This window comes from Corvus kubaryi, unplaced genomic scaffold (genome assembly GCF_017639235.1).
Source record: "Corvus kubaryi isolate FWS band 111438036 unplaced genomic scaffold, C.kubaryi_AGA036_p1.0 37353, whole genome shotgun sequence".
NCBI classification, from domain to species: domain Eukaryota; kingdom Metazoa; phylum Chordata; class Aves; order Passeriformes; family Corvidae; genus Corvus; species Corvus kubaryi.
The window spans coordinates 4,951,048-4,970,895 of record NW_024581115.1 but is presented as its reverse complement, the minus strand read 5'-3'; the positions used below and the strand labels follow the sequence as shown (position 1 = coordinate 4,970,895).

The window sequence follows — 19,848 nt, the reverse complement described above, 5'->3', positions numbered from 1 at the left end:
CCCTCTGCAGCAATCATGCACTCATACAGGAACCAGGCAAAAACGTCTGGGTTTGCTGAGCCCAGCTGGGCAAGATTTAAGAGGAAAGCAAGGTATGAAATTCCCGTGGTTGGGAGCTGAGGAGGGGCTGTCTGGATCCACAGCAAGGCATGGGCTGTGCTCTGAGAGGGGGAGATGGCCCATTTGGGGGTTTAGTAAGGGACTGTAAATCCGTTTGCGTGGGCGCTGGATGTGGCTGCAGGCGTGGTGGCCTCAGCATTCCCTGCAGAAGTAAAAAACACCAAGCTCCTTGATCTGTGAGTCTGAACTGGGGGAAGTGAAGGGAAAGGGGGTTTTGCCAAAAGGGCAGTTTTAGGGGCGTTTCTTTGGTTATGGAGAGGATGACACCTTAGCCAGGAGTGGTTCCACAGTTCCTTGCAGGAGAGGGTGAGCCACTCCTTCCCACACCGGTGTCTTCCCAGTTCTTGCTGAACAGCATCAGGCACTGAAATACCCAGTCTGGTTTTGGGGGCTGAATCCAAACTCTGTGAGCAGTTTCCTTGGCTAGAGGCTGGCTGGGAATGGAGCTGAGGGCTAATCCAGGCTGGGCTCGCTTGGCTTGTCAGGCTGTTTGCACAGAGCTCTGTGAGGAGCTGGTGAGGGGACACAGAGGGGCAGGTCCACAGTGCCACATCTGCTCTCTGTGGTGGCTTCTGCAGACTGCTGGCCCCATTCAGAGGGGCACCTACCCCTGTGTCTGCAGGTGACTAGCTGGCTCTGGCACTACAAAGTGAGTCCGGGACCTCAAATGTCACCCGGGCGCCCTCGGCTGCTGCTACCATGGAACACCATGGGGACAGTGCCTGGCTCTGCTGCTCTGCTCTGGCTCAGCACAGGATGAGCTCACCCCATCTCTGATTGCTTCCTGATTATAACCAGACCCCCCCCCAAATCCTTTCGGATGGAGGGAGAACACGTAGCCACATGGTGTGTTTGCTCTCTCTCCTCACGCTCCCAGCTCCAGATTCTCTGGTGCAGATGAGAGGGCAGGTGGTACAAATCAGGCCAGGTGGGCACAGGCTGGACCTTTTCCACTCGTGCCAGTGTGGCTGCGTGTGTGCTTCCAAAAGCAGAGCCCTGTCTGCATCTGGGGGTGTAGCTGGTTCAGAGAGGTGATAGGTTTTGGGCTTGGATGGCGTGGGCAGGGGATGTGAAGCACCAGCCTGGCTGCAGGTTGGTGCCAGTGCTGTGCTGAGTGAGTGGAATGTGCTCCCTGGAGCTGGCTTTGTTGGGTTGTTCCCCTAAACCCGGCGTGTTGATTTGGTGGGGGGTGGGAGCCTGGCTGGGGGCATTCCCTGGGCTGGATCCACTCCTTTTCCAACCTGAACTGTAGGATGGTGTGGGGTTATTGCTGTAGGAAGTGGTGGGAGCAGGTGCCAGGCTGGGTTGGGTTTGAAGCCTTGTAGGAGAAGGCTGATCCTCCAAGCTCCCCACGAGCTGAGCCTCCACCCAGGAATCAGATTTCAGCATCTCTTGGCCTTGCACAGAGGCAAAGTCCTTCGAGTCTGCTCTTCCAATCTGTGTCCTTGTCCCCTCAGATCAAATTCCAAGGAGTCTAAACAAACACCAGAGAGCAGCTTTTTACCTTTGTGTTACAAGCCTGGCAGCTGCGTTCCCCTTTGCTTGGGCAGCTTGGGTTGCCCTGTTGTCTTTTCCAATCCCTAAACAACATCCAGCTCATGTAACTTCATCTCACTCTCTGCCTGAGCTGTGCCTTGGCACCAGGTTCTTGCAGAGGTTCCAGGGCAAGCACTTGGTGGGTGTGTGGCAGGTGAGCACAGCTCTCTGTCCCCCAGGTGGGCAGTGTTTAGGATGGAGAGGGAGATGCTGCTGCTGGACATGGCTCAGAGACCCTTTTGGGAGCAGCTGCCGTGGTGGGAGTGCAGCTGCTGTGCCTGCCTGTCCTTCACCTGTCCCTCTGCTCTCCCCTCCCAGATAATGGCTGATCTCCTGGCCAACGGGATTGATGTGTATCCCCAGAAGGAGTTTGATGAGGACTCTGAAGATCGGCTGGTGAACGAGAAATTCCGGGTCAGTGCAGGGGCTGTGCAGGACGGGCCCTGCAGCTCCAGGGGCCGGTGATGTCCTAAGGGTCCCTTCCAAAAGGCCTCTGTTTTCTCCCCAAAACTGCTGTGCCCTGTCCATGGGGTTTGCCCAGCACCAGGAATCCTGCCAGAGCTCAGAGCAGGGGTGGAAAGAGGGTGAGAAGGGCTTGTGGGGGAGGTGGCCATACTCCTTCCCCATCTCCATCCCCACCAGCAAGCAGGGGGTCCATGGCCCCTTCCCCTGCCCCAGGCACAGGGAACAGAGGTGCCTGCCCATCCCTGGCTAGGGCAGCAGCCTTCCCAGCACTGGGATGGAATTTCACCTGTAGGCTGCCTGCAGCTGGCAATTCCATGCTAGTGGAATCAGCCAACAATTTTTTGGCACACTAGAGTGGATTGGACAAATTCAAGGAAGAAAAAAATCTTTTAGGGACTCTGAAGTTCAAAGACACCAACCTGGATCAAGAAATGAGTTGGCCACAGGTTGCCAGATGCTGGGGGCAATTCCCAGGGAAGCTTTGGATAGCTTTGCTTCAGCTGTACCTGGCGCCTGCCAGTGGGGGACTGGGCTAGGCTGGGTTTGGGCTGGTTTTAGGCTGGGTACACGTGTGAGAGATGCTGGTACCCAGCCCTGTGCTGCCTGTGGACCCTGGCAGGCAGCACTGCTCAGGAACATCAGGGGCAGACCAGCTCATCCCATTAAACCCTCCTGGAAACAGCTCAGCATGGGACTTTGCTCACTGGTTTGGTTTCCTGGCCAGTTGTCAGGAAGAAAACATAGCCTGGTTTTTCTCTTTCCACAGGAAATGATCCCGTTTGCAGTGGTGGGCAGTGACCAGGAGTACCAGGTGAACGGAAGGAGAATCCTTGGGAGGAAGACCAAGTGGGGCACCATTGAAGGTACCTTGTCCTTGCTTCCCCACCCGAGCCCATCTCTGCCCTGGCAGAAGGCAATGAGGTCCAAAACCAGCAGTAAAAGTTGAGGTGTATGTGGTGCTTCCCTGCTCCTCCAAAAAAAGATCATTTTCTGGTGTTTGAGGACTGGAAACACCTTGGCCAATCATCCCGTGCTGGGTTCCTGCGCCTTTGTGTGGCTTGGGGGGCTGCTGAGTGCTGGAGGGGACATTTCTTGGGGGTCTTGTGGCCTGGCTTGTGCTTCTTGCACAGTTAAATGCCTGACAGCAGGGTTTGAGGGCACACCAGTGACATCCCTGTGTCTCAAGCCCCTGTTAGGACCTTCCCCTGACATCTGTGCCCTCCACCATGCCTTTGGTTGGTGCCCTTGTGGGACTTTTTCCCTCTTCCATTTCCCATGAGTGTGTCCCTTTTTTCTCCCCCATTTTACAATCGTTGTTTAAAAGCTGGATGAAAGCTCCTGGCTCCAGCACATCTACACATTTCCCTGTTCGTGGTTCCTGGCAGCCAGCTGGCTCGTCTCCAGTGCCACCCCTCTCATCTTCCTCCCCTTCACTTCACAGGTTCCTCTCATTTATGAGTCTTTTTAATAGGAATCCTGTGTTCAGGGATGGTTTAACAAAGCTGCCAGGAAAATCAGTGTATTTTGAAGCTCTGCTGCCCTCTCGTGCCGTTTCCCTGAACGTTCTGAGTTCATTGGGATCCATTAAACCCTCACCTTCTGCTTGTGGCAGCTGCCTCCAGCACAGGGAGACCCCCAGGGCAAAGCCATGGCCATGGGCAGCCTTTGCACAGCAGTGTTGCTTTTGTTTTGCCATTCCTGCATGGTGTTTAATGGTTGGACTCGATGATCTTAGAGGTCTTCTCCAACGTAAAGGATCCTGCTATTCTATGTACAGGATTGGGTAAAAAAAAAAAAAAATCAAAAAAAGGAATTCACCCTCAAAATTGAGTACATTTGGGGGTAAAATAGCAGCTGTCAGACTGATTGTGGTGGAGCAGCATCCCTTTTGCAAGCACTCCTGCTTCAGTAGCCTGTGCCAGCAGGAGTCCCTGTCCTTGCACAGCCCTGGCAGCCCTCACCAGCGTGCCTGGGGTGCTGCAGGATGCTCATGGCCCAGCTACAGATGAAACTCTTCTGTGGAGACACACCTGGTGCTCACTGCAAAGCTCACTGTGCCCCTCCCCTGCCTTGTCTGGGGCTCTGGGGGTCCCAGCATTGTGCTGGGCGTGCTGCTGGGAGCTCCCTTTTGTTGGTGGGACACACTGGGAAGGGGCTGTGGATGCTCACTCAGACCTCACCAGGGCTGAGCTGGGGCAGGGAGCTGCTGCCAGCTTTACTGGACTTTACTTTCAGGACTCCTGAGTCCTGCACCTGTACCCCGGGCGGTGAGTGCCCATCTGTGCCCTCCACACGCTGGGGAAGCCCCCAGGCCCTGCTTGCCCTGGGGGTGGCCATGGGTGCACACTGATGGGTCTCTCTCTCTTGCCAGTGGAGAACACAACACACTGTGAGTTCGCCTACCTGCGGGACCTCCTCATCAGGTCAGTGCCCTGTCCCCAGAGCCTTTGGTCACCAGGTGGCATCCAGGGAAAGGGGACAGCCCTTGAAGCAGCTGCTGCTTTGCTCTGCTGCTCCATCCCTCCACCCTTTCACCCCGCCATCCCTGCCTTCCCTCCCAGCCCTCTGCCACTCGGAGGGGTGGCCGCACTCAGTGGGATGAGGCTTCAGGGGGCTTTTCTTGTGCTGAGATAGAGGAGGAGAGGAGCGATGGAGGGGTCAGGACACACTCCAGGACTGCTGGCAGTGTGGCTCCAGCTTTTGGCCTTAGTGGTCCCTCACCAGTGCCAGGTCTCATCCCCAGTTCAAAGACGTCACCCTCCACTGGGGTATCGTTGTGGGGTCTGGGCAGTGGCTGGTCCCTCTTGACTGCGGGGCAGTGGGAGGCTGAGCCCCCTGGGCTTGCTAGAGGGGGCACTGGGCTCCTCCCCAGTTTGGCTGCAAGGTGAACTCTTCACATGTGATCTGTTGCTGGCAGATTGTTGTGTGGGGCTACAGAACCTCACCCCAGGACTGGCAGCGTCGGGATCTCCCTGGGTGGGTGTTCTACAGCCACAGCTCCTGTGTCCCCAAGCACCAGTGAAGGTTCCTGCTCCTGCTGCCCAATAATGCTGCCCATTATTGCCTTTCCTTCCCTCCTGTGCCCTAAAGGCCCCATTAACCAATAGGGCAGGAGGGGCCATTGAGGCTGGGGCGTGGTTGGGGTGCAGAGGCTGGGCCGGCTGAGCCGTGCCCAGTAAGGCGTGATTGCTCTGTCTCCCTTTCCTGCAGGACACACATGCAGAACATCAAGGATATTACCAGCAACATCCACTTCGAAGCCTACAGGGTGAAGAGGCTGAACGAGGGCCAGAGCTCTCTGTCCAACGGCGTGGCCGACAAAGAGCTGGTGGCCAACGAAATGTAACCGCCTCGCAGCCAGGACCTCGCTCGCTCACGCTCGCTGTTTCTCCCCTCTTCCCCCTTTATTTTTATATAAATCCTCTGCCACTGTCCCTCTTGCCCTGCTCCCCGACCCCCTGCCATGTTAACTGACCAAATAACCAGACGTGGAGTGGGGTGGCCGCTCTCCCCCCGCTTTGTGCCATGAGTTTTGTCCTCGGCCCCCAGAGCGGCATCCCTGGGCCGGGGACCGTCCCTCTGTGGAGGTCGGGCTCTCGCTTGTGCCCAGCTCTGACCCCACAGCCGGACCCTGGGGAGCAGATCTGTGGGGCCAGCGGGGTTGGGGTGTCCTGGGAGCCCTTCCAGCCCCTCCATGCAGGGGCTCTTCTCCGTCCATTGAAGGCGAGGGTTCCTCCGGGTGAACGTAGCCTTGGGAAGCAAGGTACGGTGGGATGAAGAGAGCAAGACAGTGCCATCCTTGTCTCCTGCCGCCTCCTCTGAACCCTCTGCAGCCCTCTGGGACCCACCAGCCCCCAGCCCGGCCCCTGTACCCTGTCTACCTGCAATAAACTGGGAGTGTTTAGGTGTCACCTCGCCTGTCACCGACCCCCGGCCAGGCAGAGCGACCTGCTTTGGGAGAAGTGCCTTTTCAGACTGTGACCTTGCAATAGCGTGGGAGAGGGGAGGGAGGGTCTGCCTTGTCTGTCTTTGCAGCCTGGAGAAGGCTGTGAATCTCTGTAGAGACTCTCCTTCCCTCTCCCTCGGGCCCGAGCTGTGGCTGGTGTCCTGGGAACACTTGTGTATTTATTCTGTCATTCAGTTGGGTGGGTCTTTGTCCGCTGAAGGCTCGGAGTGTGTTTGTCCAGAGGGGGCTGAGTGTGGAACTGTGTCTCTGCAAAGCAGTGGTGGGAGGTAAAGGGTTGTCCTGTCTGACCCTGGTGATTCTTGGGCTTTTTCCTACGCCAGAGGAGGCCCTTGGGTATCTGTTCATTCCTGTTCATTCCCTGGGTCCCCTGTGTGATGTGTGTCCAGGGAACATCCTCCTCTGTGTTGCTGGTCCTTGTGCAGGGGGTCTGTGCATGTGCTGACCGAGCCCTGCAGCCATGGGGGGGGTGCTGGGGAGCGTTGTGGGTGCTGCTCCCCCTGCTCTGCCCCCAGACCCTCCTCTTTCTGTGTGTCTCCAGTAAATAAGACCCTGCAAGCGTTAGGTAGCACTGTGACACAGGAGCAGGGGGGTCCTGGAGCAGAGCTCTGCAGTCCTGCCCCCTTCTCCCCAGCTCCCCTGGCCTTTCTGTTGTCCACCAGTCTCCAAATCCTCTCGAAGGGAAAAAAACTTCCTGCAAATCACCCGTTTTTGGGGGCGCGCACTGACGTGGCAGCGTGCCCCATCCTCTAGCACTGGAAGGCACCTGCAGAGCCCACGGGGGACAGAGCCTGGCTCAGCACAGGTGACCTGGAGGAGGGAGGAGGTTGCTCTCCCCTTGCTGGGGATGCCCAGGTTTTCAGGGGCTCCCCACATGTCCCCCCCAGCAGCCAAAGGGGTGTGGGGAAGGGGGATGCATTGTGAGGATCCCTTCTCCCCTTCACTCATATTCCCCCTCCACAACAGCCCCACGGAGCTGCTGGGGAACAGCAACTCTCTACTTGCTGATTTGCTATGTTTTAGCAAAAACAACAACAAAAACGTGTATTAACTGAAAAAAAAATATATTTCAAGTGTTAAAAAAAGACTGAAAGGGGAGAAAAATCTCTTGTGGTGAGGCACTTCTGCAAATGCCATCTAAAACTTTTTTTTTCCTCTAGTTGATATCTCAAGCTGGGCCAAGCAAGACACGCCGCTTTCTCCTTTGTAACCTGACTTTTTTTTGGAAGAAAAAAAAAAAAGAAAATAATACAATAAAAAAACCCTTCATCCAGATCTATTAAAATGGCCTTTTGGGGGTTATAAGCATTATGAAAATTTAGTCCATTTTGTATAAATAATAGTGTTTAATATGTATTTCCCAAAATAAATGTTTCGAATGCAAATAGAAGGAGGCTTGTTTGGAAATGTCTGTTCCCAGCTGTGGTGTAATCACTGCTGCACGAACCCCATGGGGCTGGGGATGGTGGAAGAGCCCAGAACCTGTTTAGGGTGAAAGATAATTCCTGACTCCCTTGACTCATCCCACCTCAGACACCTGCCCCGGGTACCCTACAAAATGCTGGAGCTGCTTGTGCTGAGCACCTTTGGGATGGAGCCAGCATGATCCTGAGGGAGGCAGGTGGGTCCCATCCCTCTGCTTCCATGGTGAAGCTGTTCCCACTGTGCTTCCTGGTGTTTTTATGGAGAAGTGGGTTGCCCCTAGTTCAAGGGCAGGCAGGAGCTGGTCTTGCACACAAATGTGGCTTTGGCCCCACAGGCAGATGGTCTTCAAAACCTTCAGGACTGCAGGGTCAGCCTTGGGATGCCCTTGGAAGTTGGCTTCACTTGGAGGACCTTCCTGAAAACCACGTTTCTCCCTGGTGTCACAGCTGGCACTGCCCCTCTGGTGGGTTAATCTCTGTCTGACCTGTTTATTGTATTTTTGCCACCAAGTAACAGAACTCAGAAGCCACCCAGACACACTCCTGGGTGACCAGCTCTAAGCGACCCTGCTTAAGCAGGAGCTGGAGCAAGTGACCTCCAGAGCTCCTTTCCAGCCTCAGCCCCTCTTGGATTCTGTGCTTGTGGAAGAGGATGAAAACAAACCCAGCAGGACAGCACTCAGGTGGGGTTGGGTTCCTGCGGGGGTCTAGAGCACAGGATAGGCTTATGAACATTTAAACTCTGCTTTTCTGCTGGCACCTGGGTTCTGGTGCAGTGAATTGTCTCACCTCACGTGGCATCTGTGAGGTGTGCAGTGATGGCCCCCTCCCTTTGCTCCAGTGCCAAACCCACCCCTAGCGATGCCCTTCCAGTTTTGGTGCTGCACAGCAGTTCTGTGTGTGCTTTAGCTCAAATCCCCCTCACCCCCACAGCTCACAGATGATTCCAGGCTGAGAAGCAGGAAAGTCAAGGTGTTCTCACTGTTGTAACCAGAGCAAGACCCACAACAAAAGCTCTTAGGGAGGGAGCAGGGAAAATCAACGTGTAGTTGTACTAACTACAAGCATGGACCACAGGCCTTGCTCCTGGGGGAATCTGCAGCAGTTTCCCCCCATCTTGTGCTGGGATTTGGGGTTTTTTTGCAGTTTTCCTCAGTGCTGGTGTCTGAGCATGTGAGGGAGATGGAACAGAGGATGCTCCAGGGCTCTCCAGGCAGATTCTGGAACGTGAGTGTGACCATGGAGGGAGATGGAACAGAGGATGCTCCAGGGCTCTCCAGGCAGATGCTGTCCTGGTGACACATTGAGAAATGGGTTGTGGATGGAGAGAGGGGAATGCAGGCAAAATTTCCCAGCTCAGCAGTAAGGGCAGCTTTTGTTTAGCCCAGGGGAGGAGCTCAGCGGGTCAGAGGTCCCTTCATGGGAATGGTGCAGGGAATGGCTTCCAGATGTTAGGAAGCTCCGGAGAGGTGGGGTTGGCGAAGGGAGAGCAAAAACACCAGATGCTCTGATGGAACTTGTGTGGTGCTGTGGGAAAAATCCCAGCTGGGGGAAGGGCAGGCCATTGCAAAATTCCCCCTGGCTCCCCAGAGCCTCGGCTAAAGGGCAGGAGTGACCTGGGAGGGGGTGGATGGGCAGAGCAGGGGGCAGGCAAGGGGCTGCTCCCCCTGCCCACACCCTCCCCAGCTGTCTCCAAGGAAAATGGGCCTTAAGGATGCCTCGGCTGACAGAAAGGACCTTGCACTAATGGCTTATTGAGTGGCCTCACTTTAACAAATGAGGGAAATGAAGATGAGTGAGAGTTTAATTACTGATCTGAACAGGGCTGTTCACAGCAAGGATGGGGCCTCGCTTCCCTTGCTGGCTCTGGGAGGGCGAGGGGACCCCCCCAGCACAGCCGGGCTCTGGGGGTGCCTGGCAGCCCTGGAGGAGGCGGCTGCTGGGGCAGGGAGGGCTGGAGATGGGTCAGGTTCCAAAGAGCACCTCCATCCAAAGAGGAGGACTATAAATAATAAGAATAAAAGGGAGTATAAATAATTAAAGCAGCTCATAGCGAGTAGTTCCCGAAACGTCTGCCTGATTTAAAAACTAATTACTTGGAGGGTAATCACCACCAGAAGCGCACATATTTACCCACAATGCTGCTCTCCCCTCCTCTTCCTTTGGCTCCCTTCTCCTGATTGCTATCCCAGGCACCGGCGCAGACTTATCACTCACCCACAGCGCACAATAAACGGGGCTGCTCTCGTCCATCTCCCTGATTAATACCATCATTGGAGACCTGCTCAGGGAGGAATAAATCCTCTCTGGCTACGAGGCCAGGTGCTGGCAGGAGGGGAAGCTGAGCTGTGTGCTACCTGCAGAGCCCAAAGGAGCTGGGAGCCCCAAAGGGCCACCCCCTGCTGCAAGGATGGAGCCTTGGGATGAGCTGTGCTGCCCCAAACAAGGGCACCACCGAGCACTAGGAGCCTGAGGGGGATGCGGCATCACCTGCTCGGTGTGAGCTGCTGTTCAGGGACTTTCCTGGGCCATCAAACCCTGAATTCCCCGAGTGGGAGCTGTCCTCCTGGGAAACATCTCCCTTTGATGTGTGAGCCGGGCTGCAGCAGCACAGGCAGAGCTGCAGAGCTCCAGCTTTAATGACGGGGAAGCTGCTGCACTGCAGCTGAAAGCTTGTGGGGGGGTTTGATCATCTCCACTGTGGCTTCAGCAGAAAGGAGGATTTGTCCCTCCACCTCCATCTCCTGACGCTGCCTCCATCACACAAGGTGCTGGCCCCAACCCTCCTGCTCCTTCTCACAACCTCAGCGAAGCCTTTCCTTCCATGCCCACAGCAAGCCCGAGTTTGTAACTCTTTCACGCACTTTAGTTTGTATTTATTTGCCTGAGCTTCTCTCCGGTCCTGCACAAATTAATAAATAATTCTCACCATCAGCCTGATTTAGGAGCAGCATTGCACGGCGCCGCTTCATTTAGGAAAACAGAATAATTTATTCCTGACTTATGGGATTCTGGAGACTTCCACCCACAGCCCATGATATTTTCTCATTAACATTACCCAACTAAGCTAAAAACTGCAATTTCATAAGTCATACTTCCTTCAAAGGCACATTACCGTCTTCCCAGGGACTCCAAAAGTTTACTGAAGCTTAAAGACATACCTCATAGCATGCAGAAATGTGCCAAAATCCCTCTTCTTATTACTACTGAAACCACCTTTCCTGCAAGTTTCCCTCCCCTGAACTCTTCCCATCAGGAGGATGTTTAAGTGAGTGATGCCGGCCAAAAGAATGGCATTGAGTTACTCTTTAACAAGAAGATAAAATGGAAATATTTAACTGGAAAACAAAAGTGCTTTATCCTCTGCTCTAGGGCATATCTGTAAATGAATTAAGCCAAAATGTTCTTTTTTTGTGGTTTTTTTTTTTTTTTTTAGTGCTGGGCGTGGCCCACAGTGAAAATGTGGGATGGAGGGCTGGGATACAGGGAGATGGATGACTCTGTGTGAGCTCCTCGTCACAGAGGACCATCAGGACCCAGGGCTGAGTAGTTCTTTTAATCTGCGCACCATTTTCAGAGGTTGGTTTGGCTTTGGCTTCTTTTGTAAGTCACAGCTGAAAGCTCTTGCTGGCAAAGTTTACAGACCTCGTTCTTTCAAAAGTAAAAATTGTCACCTTTCAAGGCCCATGTCCTGAAACAGCTTTGCAGAGGACAAGGACAGGGAAGCAGCAAGAGCCTGGACCCCCTGTGTACATCCACGCACGCCACACTGCATCAGCCCAGGGCTCAAACTGTGGGGCAGCAGAGCTCAGTGAGCCCCACCTCCAGCATTCCCCCTTCCCTGCCCTTCTCCTCTCCTGCCACCTCAAAAGAAAGCCAAGATTAAAATCATATTCCTAAAGTAAAATTACACATTGGAGCCTCCATGGGCCTCTCGGGGGGATCAGGGCACTCCTCTATAAATATCTGTCTCGATATGTTTAATTTGCAGATGAAATTAAGCCTGGGAAGAAAGGGAAGGATGTCTTTTCATGTGTGGGCTGTCCAGCTTTGCCTTGAATATCAAAGTGAGGCACGTTACAAAGCACCGGCTCCACGGGATTATCTGAGAAACCTTGTAGGTCCCAAGTGACGGCGCTTTCGGGATCAAAAGTTGTGGTACTTATGCAGAAAGCCAGGAAAAGCCAGCCCCAAAGAGCCAAATCTCAGGTCAGCTGGCAGAGTTCAGAGATTTCCAAGGAAACGAGAAGATAGGTGAGGAACCAGGAGAGGTTGGGCTTTCACGTGGACTTTGGATTAAATATTAACTCGCTGCAGTGGGCTAGGAGGATAGATATTTTCATTAATCATGCATGTGCTCATTATGATGGTGAGAATAGACCATTCAAGATTCATCTGCATGAGCTTTTCAACTCCAACCTCCCGTTTTCTGCTCGAAGCTTTTGGTAAAACATCATCTTTTGCGCTTGCTTTCTTCAGAAAACTTCTTCCCCACAAATAAATGTTTCAACATTTTATTGGTTAGGCTTTGAAAGCACCAGCTGAAAAGATTTAGCTTGAGGGAGAATGGAGAGGAGAAAATGCACCTCTAGTTAAGGGGAGGGGAGGGGGGTGATGGTTTTGGGTGGCACATAGAGGGGGAGCCTGACTTTGGGTGGGAAGACAGAGCTCGCCTTCCAGGGATCTGCTGCCATGTCCCAGTGACACCTCGCCATCCGTTTCATTAAAAATTGGATTTTTTCCTGCTTCCCTCCAATTTTATTGAATTTTTCAATCATTATAACTTTCCTCAGCTTTCCTTCCTTTCTGTTTTTTAGCAGCTCTTTTTCAATTACTTGGTGATTTCCTTTTTATTCCACTAATTTTTTTTAAAGACTTGTCTAGAAGGAAGAGGGAAGACAGATTAAAATTTATACTGGAACAGAAAGTGGATGTACGGCCGAGAGTCTAAAATCCTGTCATTAGCAATATTCAATAAGGAACAAAATTACTGGGCAAGCTGAGATGGCTGAAAATTACTCCTGAAACTCTCCAGGATGGAAGGGACCTTCTCCAGCAGAGAGAGCTGACTGATGGATGAAGATACAAAGGATTTGGAAGAAGCATCTCTAATGACCATCTGTCCCTCGATGAAGATGTATGGATGTCGAGCACAGCTCTGAGGGACCCATCTCTGGGTGAGGGTAAGACCAGGGGTGACACCTTGGAAGTGCCTTCTGTGCCCTAAAAAGACCTCTGGGTATGTGACTGGCACCCTCAGTTCCTCAGCTCCTCCCCCAGGGCTGGCTGCAATGGGGATTTTCCACTGGCATGTGCAGAAGGAGGCACCAATCCCCATTTGAGCCCTGTGGAGGAAAGGAGAGGCCACGGATGTCTGAGGTTTCCTTTTGTGAGCACTTCATGGAGGAGGAGCGGGCAGATTTGGGGTTGTGCTGGTGGTGGTACCTGGGATGCTTCCCGCTGGTTTGGAAGCTCTGGTCTTGGACCTCTCCCACCTCAGTCTGGCACCTCTGATGTTTATCAGAGCACACCACACTCTCAGTGCTTCCTGCTGCAGGAGAAAGATGTTTTAAACAGAGGTTTTTTGCTGCTGTCAGCCAGGCCACTGTGCTGCATCGTCAGTGCCAGTGAGGGGAGTGAGTGCAGCATGGGAACACCGGGCTGTGTTTGCTGGAGTCAGAGCACAGGGAGAGTGGCTGTGCTGTGAAAAGGGGGCCAGGGATTCCTCCGGGAACCCTCCTGTGCTCACAGAGCCACCCTGGTGCTTCTCTGCTCTGGCTGGGACATCGAGGCACCTCCGGTACCTGCTGCAGGTCACTGTCACAGCGCAAGGGCTGGGGGAGCGGGGTGTCCTGGTGAGCAGTCGCAGTTCTCTCCCCTCTGGTGCAAAATTAGCTTAATTGAAGAGCAGTAAGTGCCATCAGCTGCTGGTGCAGGTGCTCCGCTCCTAAACCCTCCGCAGGGCTTAAAAGCAGCAGCTGTTTGCTCTTAGGAGTGCTGGGGGAGGAAGCGTTGCCTGGAGTTAGGATGTGTGGGTCTGGCCTGATCTGGAGCTCCTGGGATGGTTCTGTCCTGCTGGCAACTTCTGTGCGAGCCGGAATGTGGGGAGAAGTGGGTTCAAGGGGTTTTTATTCTGCTGTAACTATACATATAATTTTGTGTGCTATGGTCCAGTATTCTCCCAAAGCCCAGGGCTGTGCAGGTACCTCCCCGTGAGTGCTTTGCCTTGAGCAGGGGTAAAGTGGGGTGTCAGTGTCTGGTTTTGATTGTGCAAGGAGGGATATTTAGGGGGAAGGGGAAAAAGTTGTTTTATATCTGGTGGAGTGTTTTTCTGCAACTTGAGCTCAGGCTAAGGGCCAGCTCCAGATCAGAAGAGAGCAGGGAGACACAGGGAAGCAGAGGCTTTGGGCACTGGCTGGAGAAACACAGTTTTGGCCTCTGCAGCTTTCTAGGGACTGTGGTGTGCCAAAGCTGAGTGCTCTGAGTGTGATACCCATCTGGCCCTGCAGTCAGCACGTGGGTTCCTGCTGTGCTGGTTATGGTTTGGCAGAGACTGGATTATCTGGTGGCTTCATCCCTACTAAACCAGGGTGAATGTATAGAGCAGAGAGGGCCCTGTAGCCTGTACAGACAGGCTGTTATTTATCACAGCTTATACACACATATTTCATACTGGTTTGGGTTTTTATTCCATCAGGATTTCTGTGTGAAAGCTGGTGCAGATGGATGTGAGAGTGTGTCTCTAAACCCCTAGAGCTGTAATCCCTTAATGCTGGCTACTTTCTCAAGCACATTGATGGGAATAGAAACTGATCCCAAGTCAGGTCAGTCCCTTTTCTTTGGGGTCCTGGTCCCTCATTCCTATGTCCTGCTCCACGTGGGTCAAAACCCTTTAGTGACCAAAGCTTTTCCCAGTGAGCAGAGGGAAGGTGACGACTGAGGTTGCGCTGGGGTCTGCAGACCTGCAGTGATGAGTGATTGCCCCAGACACAGGCCTGGGCTGAAAAATCCTGTATTGTAGTTAAGTGCCGTATCTAAAAGACTTGGAGGGCTCTTGTGCTTCTGTTTGCCCTTGCCCGGGGACTCGTGTGGCCACCGCCTGGCAACAAATCGGGCAGTGGCTCCCTGCAGCACAGGGAGGGGCCTCACCCCTGCCTCGGGACTGCTGCAATTCCCAGATTTGTTGGGGCTGGAGCTGTGGCACCCATCAGGACAGTGCTGGGTATGTCCAGGGTCCAGCTGCCCGAGTGGTTGTGTTTAAAATCAAACCTGCTGAGCTGGGGTGGGTGGGACTACAGTCACAGTTTGGTGCCCACCGTGGCTCTGCAGCCCCATTAAATAAAAGGGTTGCGTTTAGAGCACAAGAGCTGCATTGGTGCTGCAGAAGCCCCCAGCAGTCTCCTCAGAGAGCTCTGACCACGGGCATGGTGAGCTGGTGATGGTCTCCACAGCCCCAGGTGCGGGCAGGGATGGAGATCTCTTCCCCCAGGTGACTTTCCTGGAGGATGAACACACCCCTCCATCCCTTCCACTCCTTGGCTTGTGAGGAGTGATCAAAGTGCAGCCGTTGGATTTCATAACCCGAGTAAATGCCCAAAAAAAAAAAAAAAAAAAAGGAATCGCTCCAGAAATATCCCAGGGATGGTGTTTTGAGTCTTGGCTGCTTTGCCTGGGAAACAGTCTCCTCTGATTCAGCTCGTTCAAATCATCTCAACAGTTCTTAGCAAGAAAAAAACCCCTGTATCCTGAAGGCAAGTATATTTGGGCAGAGCAATAAGAGAGACTTTAAGAGGTTTGGAGGTTACAGTGGGAAATAGCAGTTATTCCCAATAAGCAGTGTTAAATGAAGTGCTGCTGACAGTAGCCTGAGGCAGGTTCAAGAGTTTCAAGATTTGCAACTAAGAGATTAACCAAAATAGATGTCTTATTACAGGCAAGTTTGTATCTAAATCATTTAAAGTACCTTTAGATGCTGTAGTGTTTTTCCTCCTGAGTGCTCGTAGTATATCTGCAGCTTCCCCCTGGTTTTCAGGGGCAAGCAAAGAAAGAGCCCTTGATTCTGGTGAGTTTAAGACCCTCTGATGAGGGAGGAAGGACCCACTGGATGGGCAGGTTCCCATTTGATAGGAGGTTGCTTGAGCAGTGATCCTGTTTTACATGGGGGAGACATCCTGGCCCAACTCCTCCCTTGTGATGGCTGGCAGGCACAGCCCAGACCGGATGGTTTTGCCAAAGCTTTGGGTGTAAAATTCCTCTGCAAGGACAGCAGCAGCATGGATGGGAGCTGGAACAATCTGTCTCTTAATTTGCAGAGGCTGTAGGATTTCAGGAGAGCAGGTGCTGCGTTTGGGGGTGTAAATAAGAATGGCTAAGGTGAGCACAAAACATCTTCATCTTTGCCGAGCCCTGAATCCAGCTGCTGCTATCCAATCTCTGCCATCCTGTGGGACTTTCATGTGCATGGATCACCCACCAAAATGTGTTTGGGATGCAGGACATTGTTTTTTTTCTTCTGTGCTGAACTGGAAGGAAATTCAGTGTAGGGCCAGCAGCGTGGGGGTTACTAGAACAAATGATCTGCCACCAGCATGGGCAGTCACTGGCACAGAGCCTTGGCCACAACCTGGATAAGGTAAATTTAAATTAGATGGATGAGGAATCAACAGTTCCAAGGAAATTCTCTGCCAAAGATGGGCAAGCTCCATGTGCTCAAAAATAAAGCAGGGGAGAAGGTCAGAGGGGCTTAAAGATAGCTGGTCTGAACACGAGGAGCAGCCTGGGGTGCTGAAGCTGAGACAGGAAAATGGGTGTTGGTTATTTGGATGAGATTCCCGTGCTCCTTGTGTTCCTTCCAGTCGGCAGCACTTGATTTCTGGCAGCTCTCCAAAGCTGAGGGGCCAGTTTGCTTTGGCAATCCCACACCTTGTGGGGATGAGCTGCACACCCTGGGGAATGGAGCCCTGGAAAGGGAAGGGGTTTTCTGATGGGGTGTGTCAGGTACGTCAGCAGCTGTGCCAGGGCTGGTGTGGAGGTGGCACAAAAGGTCTGTGAGAGGGAGGCAGAGAGCCCCACCGAAGGATCCACCAGCAGAGCTGAAACCAGCGAAATGGCTGGAGGTTCAGAGAGGTTTCCAGCTATTAAATATGTGTTAAATGTGCTGAAACCATCCTGGAGCAAGCTGGTGAGGGCCTGGCAGGGCTGGGTGGCACCGTCTTGTGGGGAGTTACTAAAGCTGAGCTCTGGGAAATGGGTCCTCCTGTATGAGGCTACCCTGAGCCAAACTCAAAATACAAAGTACTGCTCTTTCTCTTTTCCCTTGCTTGCTTCCAGATCCTCAGTTTTATGACATTTCTGTGTCATGCAGATAGGCCTGAGATTGCAAGTTTTTTCTCCGTGTGAACAAGGGAAAATGTCACCAAGTGTCTTTGCATTGTTACCCTTCTTTAAAAAAGTGAGTCCAGGTCCCTCCAGGCAATCAGCTATTCCTGGTGACAGTGCCACCTCCCCTGTCCAGCCAGTGTGCAAGATGTCACTTGGAAAGCAACAAAAGACAAGTGGGAACGGTTTCATTTTCAGCCTCAGTAGCCTGCTGCATGTGGACAGAGAGAGGTGGCAGAGTGTGACCTTGCCTCCCCTCGGTGCCAATGGCTTTTCCAGGGGTTGCCAAGGGATGTTGCAGGTGTCAGGTATGAGCTGTAGCACCTCTGTGAACTGAGGAAGGGCTGTTTTATCTTGTCACTTGATAGGTGAGGGAACTGCATCCCAGAGGTCCTGTGCTGCCACCAGCAGTCAGTTTTCCCTTGCAATACAACAGAGACACGGATGCTGTGCTCGTCACGGCTCTTCCATGCAGTTTACAATGGGTATCTGCATGACAGCCATGCCACAAACCCTCTTTAAGTGTAATGGGAGGTCCTGTGCAAGAGGATGAAGGAAACAAGGATGAAATGTGTGATGAGTGTCCTGCTTTTGCAGGACTTTGGCCGGTTTGAAGGACCAGGTTGCTCCAGGCTTTCATTCCCTGCAGTGGAAGTGCAGACTCCAAGCATTAATGGGAACAGATGGAAACCTGGCTTTTCTGGAGGCTGTTAAGGATATGCCCTGACTGTCACCAGCACCGCAGGTCTGTGGGCTCCCTGGGCTGTCACCAGATAATTTTCCCCTTCAAGCTGCCTTCCCACGTGTGGTCCATCACCTTGTTGGTGTGCCTGCCCCCCTCGTGGGGCTGAGGGTTTAACTGTGGACCAGCTGGAGTGATCCAGTCTTTGAGCCCTTTGGCTCCAGGGTTCCATCTGCCTTGTCGGGCCTTGTGCCATGTGGTGGGATGAGCTGAGTTTGGATCAGGCTGGGTTTCACGTGTCCCTAAGTGTGTTCTGCCTTGTCATTCCTGCTGTATTCATCAGGAGTCATGGGCAGCTGGTGTTCACATTTCTCCTGGAGCCTGGTGGCCTGAGAGCTTCCCTCCTTCCCAAGTGAGCCTTTCTAGCCCTTGGAGGGGCAGAGAGGCACTTCAGCAAGTGAAGCCTGGCACGCTTAAAATACTTGTTTTCTGCAAATACAAGGAGTCCAAGCTTATTATCATTATCAATTATCATTAAATCAGCTGTAAAATGAACTATTTGGACGTTCTGGTTTATTGTTTTGGATTGTCTGGAAAAGGAGGAGAGCCTGGCACTGCCCCACAGAGCTGCTGGCACTGCCCCCAGTCTGTGTGTGCTGGAAGCATCAGAGCTATTGCCCAAGGGCAGGTGGGGGTGAGAGGGCTCATCCCAGGTGAATCCATTGCCACAAATCCCTCTGAGGTGCCGTGGTAATCCCAAGCAGGTGCTGTGCCTGTGGGATGTGTGGGAGCAGAGTTGCCAATCAAGCCCTTGGCTTTCTCCAGGGGGAGCCTTGAGTGTTTGCATCGTGATCTTCTGAGAGAGGGGCAGCCTGGGAAAGGCAGCCCTTGGTCGCCATGAAATGTTTCATGGAGTCTGTTTTACTGGATTTTGGCAAAAGAGATCTTGATTTAAGGGGAGTTTTTAAAAGTGGGAAATGTGGAACAGCTGCTGTGGCTGTCAGCAAGCCAGGAATGGAGGGGAGGGCAATGCCTGTGGGTGTTTGCTTATGGAGCCTGGCAAATGGGAGGCTTTCCTGTTGTTTTAATTGGCATCAGGAAGATCATTGGGAGCTTGGAGCCCCAAACACCCTTAGGGAGGGTCTGAAAGGTGCTTCTGCACCGTGGAACTGTGACAGTGGTGTTAAGGCAGGGAAGGGGCAAAGGAAAGTGCAGGAAGTGGAAACAGAGAGGAGAGGGAGCAATTCCAGCCATCCTTGCCCAGAATTGTAAAGGTTTAGAGGTACCCACAGCCCAAGAGCCCACTGGATTCAGGGGTGTGTCACAAGCACAGCTTGGTGAGCACCCCAAGGCATCTCCCACCTGCACGTGGTGTCCAGGGCACCTGTGGGGCTGGATCACCCTGGAACAGGCACCTCAGAAGGACCATTCACCTCCCAAGGATTGCACTTGGGCTGAGACAAATCGTTCCTGTGTGGGCTGGTGGTCTCAGCTAAGTGCAAGCACAGCCAAGGGTGACTCGTGCAGACCCCTGTGCCCACTCAGGGGCACACACACACCCTGTAGGGCAGGAATCCCCCCTGTAACCTCTGCTGGACACCTGACATGGACAAGAAGTCTTGGAAGGACTTGTCCACCTCAGGCTCTCCTTTCTGGCCTTTCCCATCCAGTGCTTTGGAGTAGGATCTAAGAAACCTGCTACAGTCTGCCTGGAGGGGAGGCTTGTCCTGCTTAGGATCCAGCAGGTTTTATCCTTTGTGCTAGAGGAGTATTCAAATAATTTAACAGCGGATGTTCTCATCCCTCATCTGCTGGTGGAGTTGTTTTTGTGGCTCTAATGCTTCCCTGACCTCAATAATGTCTTCTGCGAGTGCGTTACTCAGGTTAATTATGCATTAAGTTTACATAAGGCTTTTCTGTTTTTAATCAGCTCCAAACCCGCTGCCTTTGGATGTGCTGACAGTCAGGAACTATTGGGGGCTTGCAGGAGGGCTGCGCCTGCCTTCCCACCCTGCCAGGTCTCATGCCACCCCTGGGGTGGCTCCTTTATTTGTCACCAGGCTACAAAACTCTCCTGGGCCTTCTGGCTCTGTTGTTGCCTGTGCAGCATCTCTGAGACCTGCTGCAGTCACACAGCACCATGAAGGGAGGTGATTGCTGGTGTGATTGAGCTTGGTTGTGTTCAGCTCCCTTTCCTTCTCTGCTGGCTGGAGAAGTGTGTTTGTGCTCTGAGAGAGAGGATTTTTCTTAGAGTCAATCTTTCCCATGTGGCCTGTGTG

At 53.0% G+C, this 19,848-nt stretch overlaps 1 protein-coding gene across 7 annotated transcripts in view; it reads left to right on the top strand.

The window, feature by feature from the left end:
• SEPTIN9 (septin 9) overlaps positions 1-7,475 on the top strand; it is a 134,652-nt gene extending 127,177 nt beyond the window's left edge. For all 7 annotated transcript variants that reach the window (XM_042032665.1, XM_042032667.1, XM_042032669.1 and 4 more), the window contains 4 exons: positions 1,975-2,070; positions 2,888-2,984; positions 4,493-4,544; positions 5,332-7,475. In XM_042032665.1, coding sequence (XP_041888599.1) covers positions 1,975-2,070; positions 2,888-2,984; positions 4,493-4,544; positions 5,332-5,467 — 381 coding nt within the window. In that variant the 3' untranslated portion in view covers positions 5,468-7,475. The remainder of the gene's footprint in view (positions 1-1,974; positions 2,071-2,887; positions 2,985-4,492; positions 4,545-5,331) is intronic.
• Positions 7,476-19,848: the final 12,373 nt, after the last annotated feature.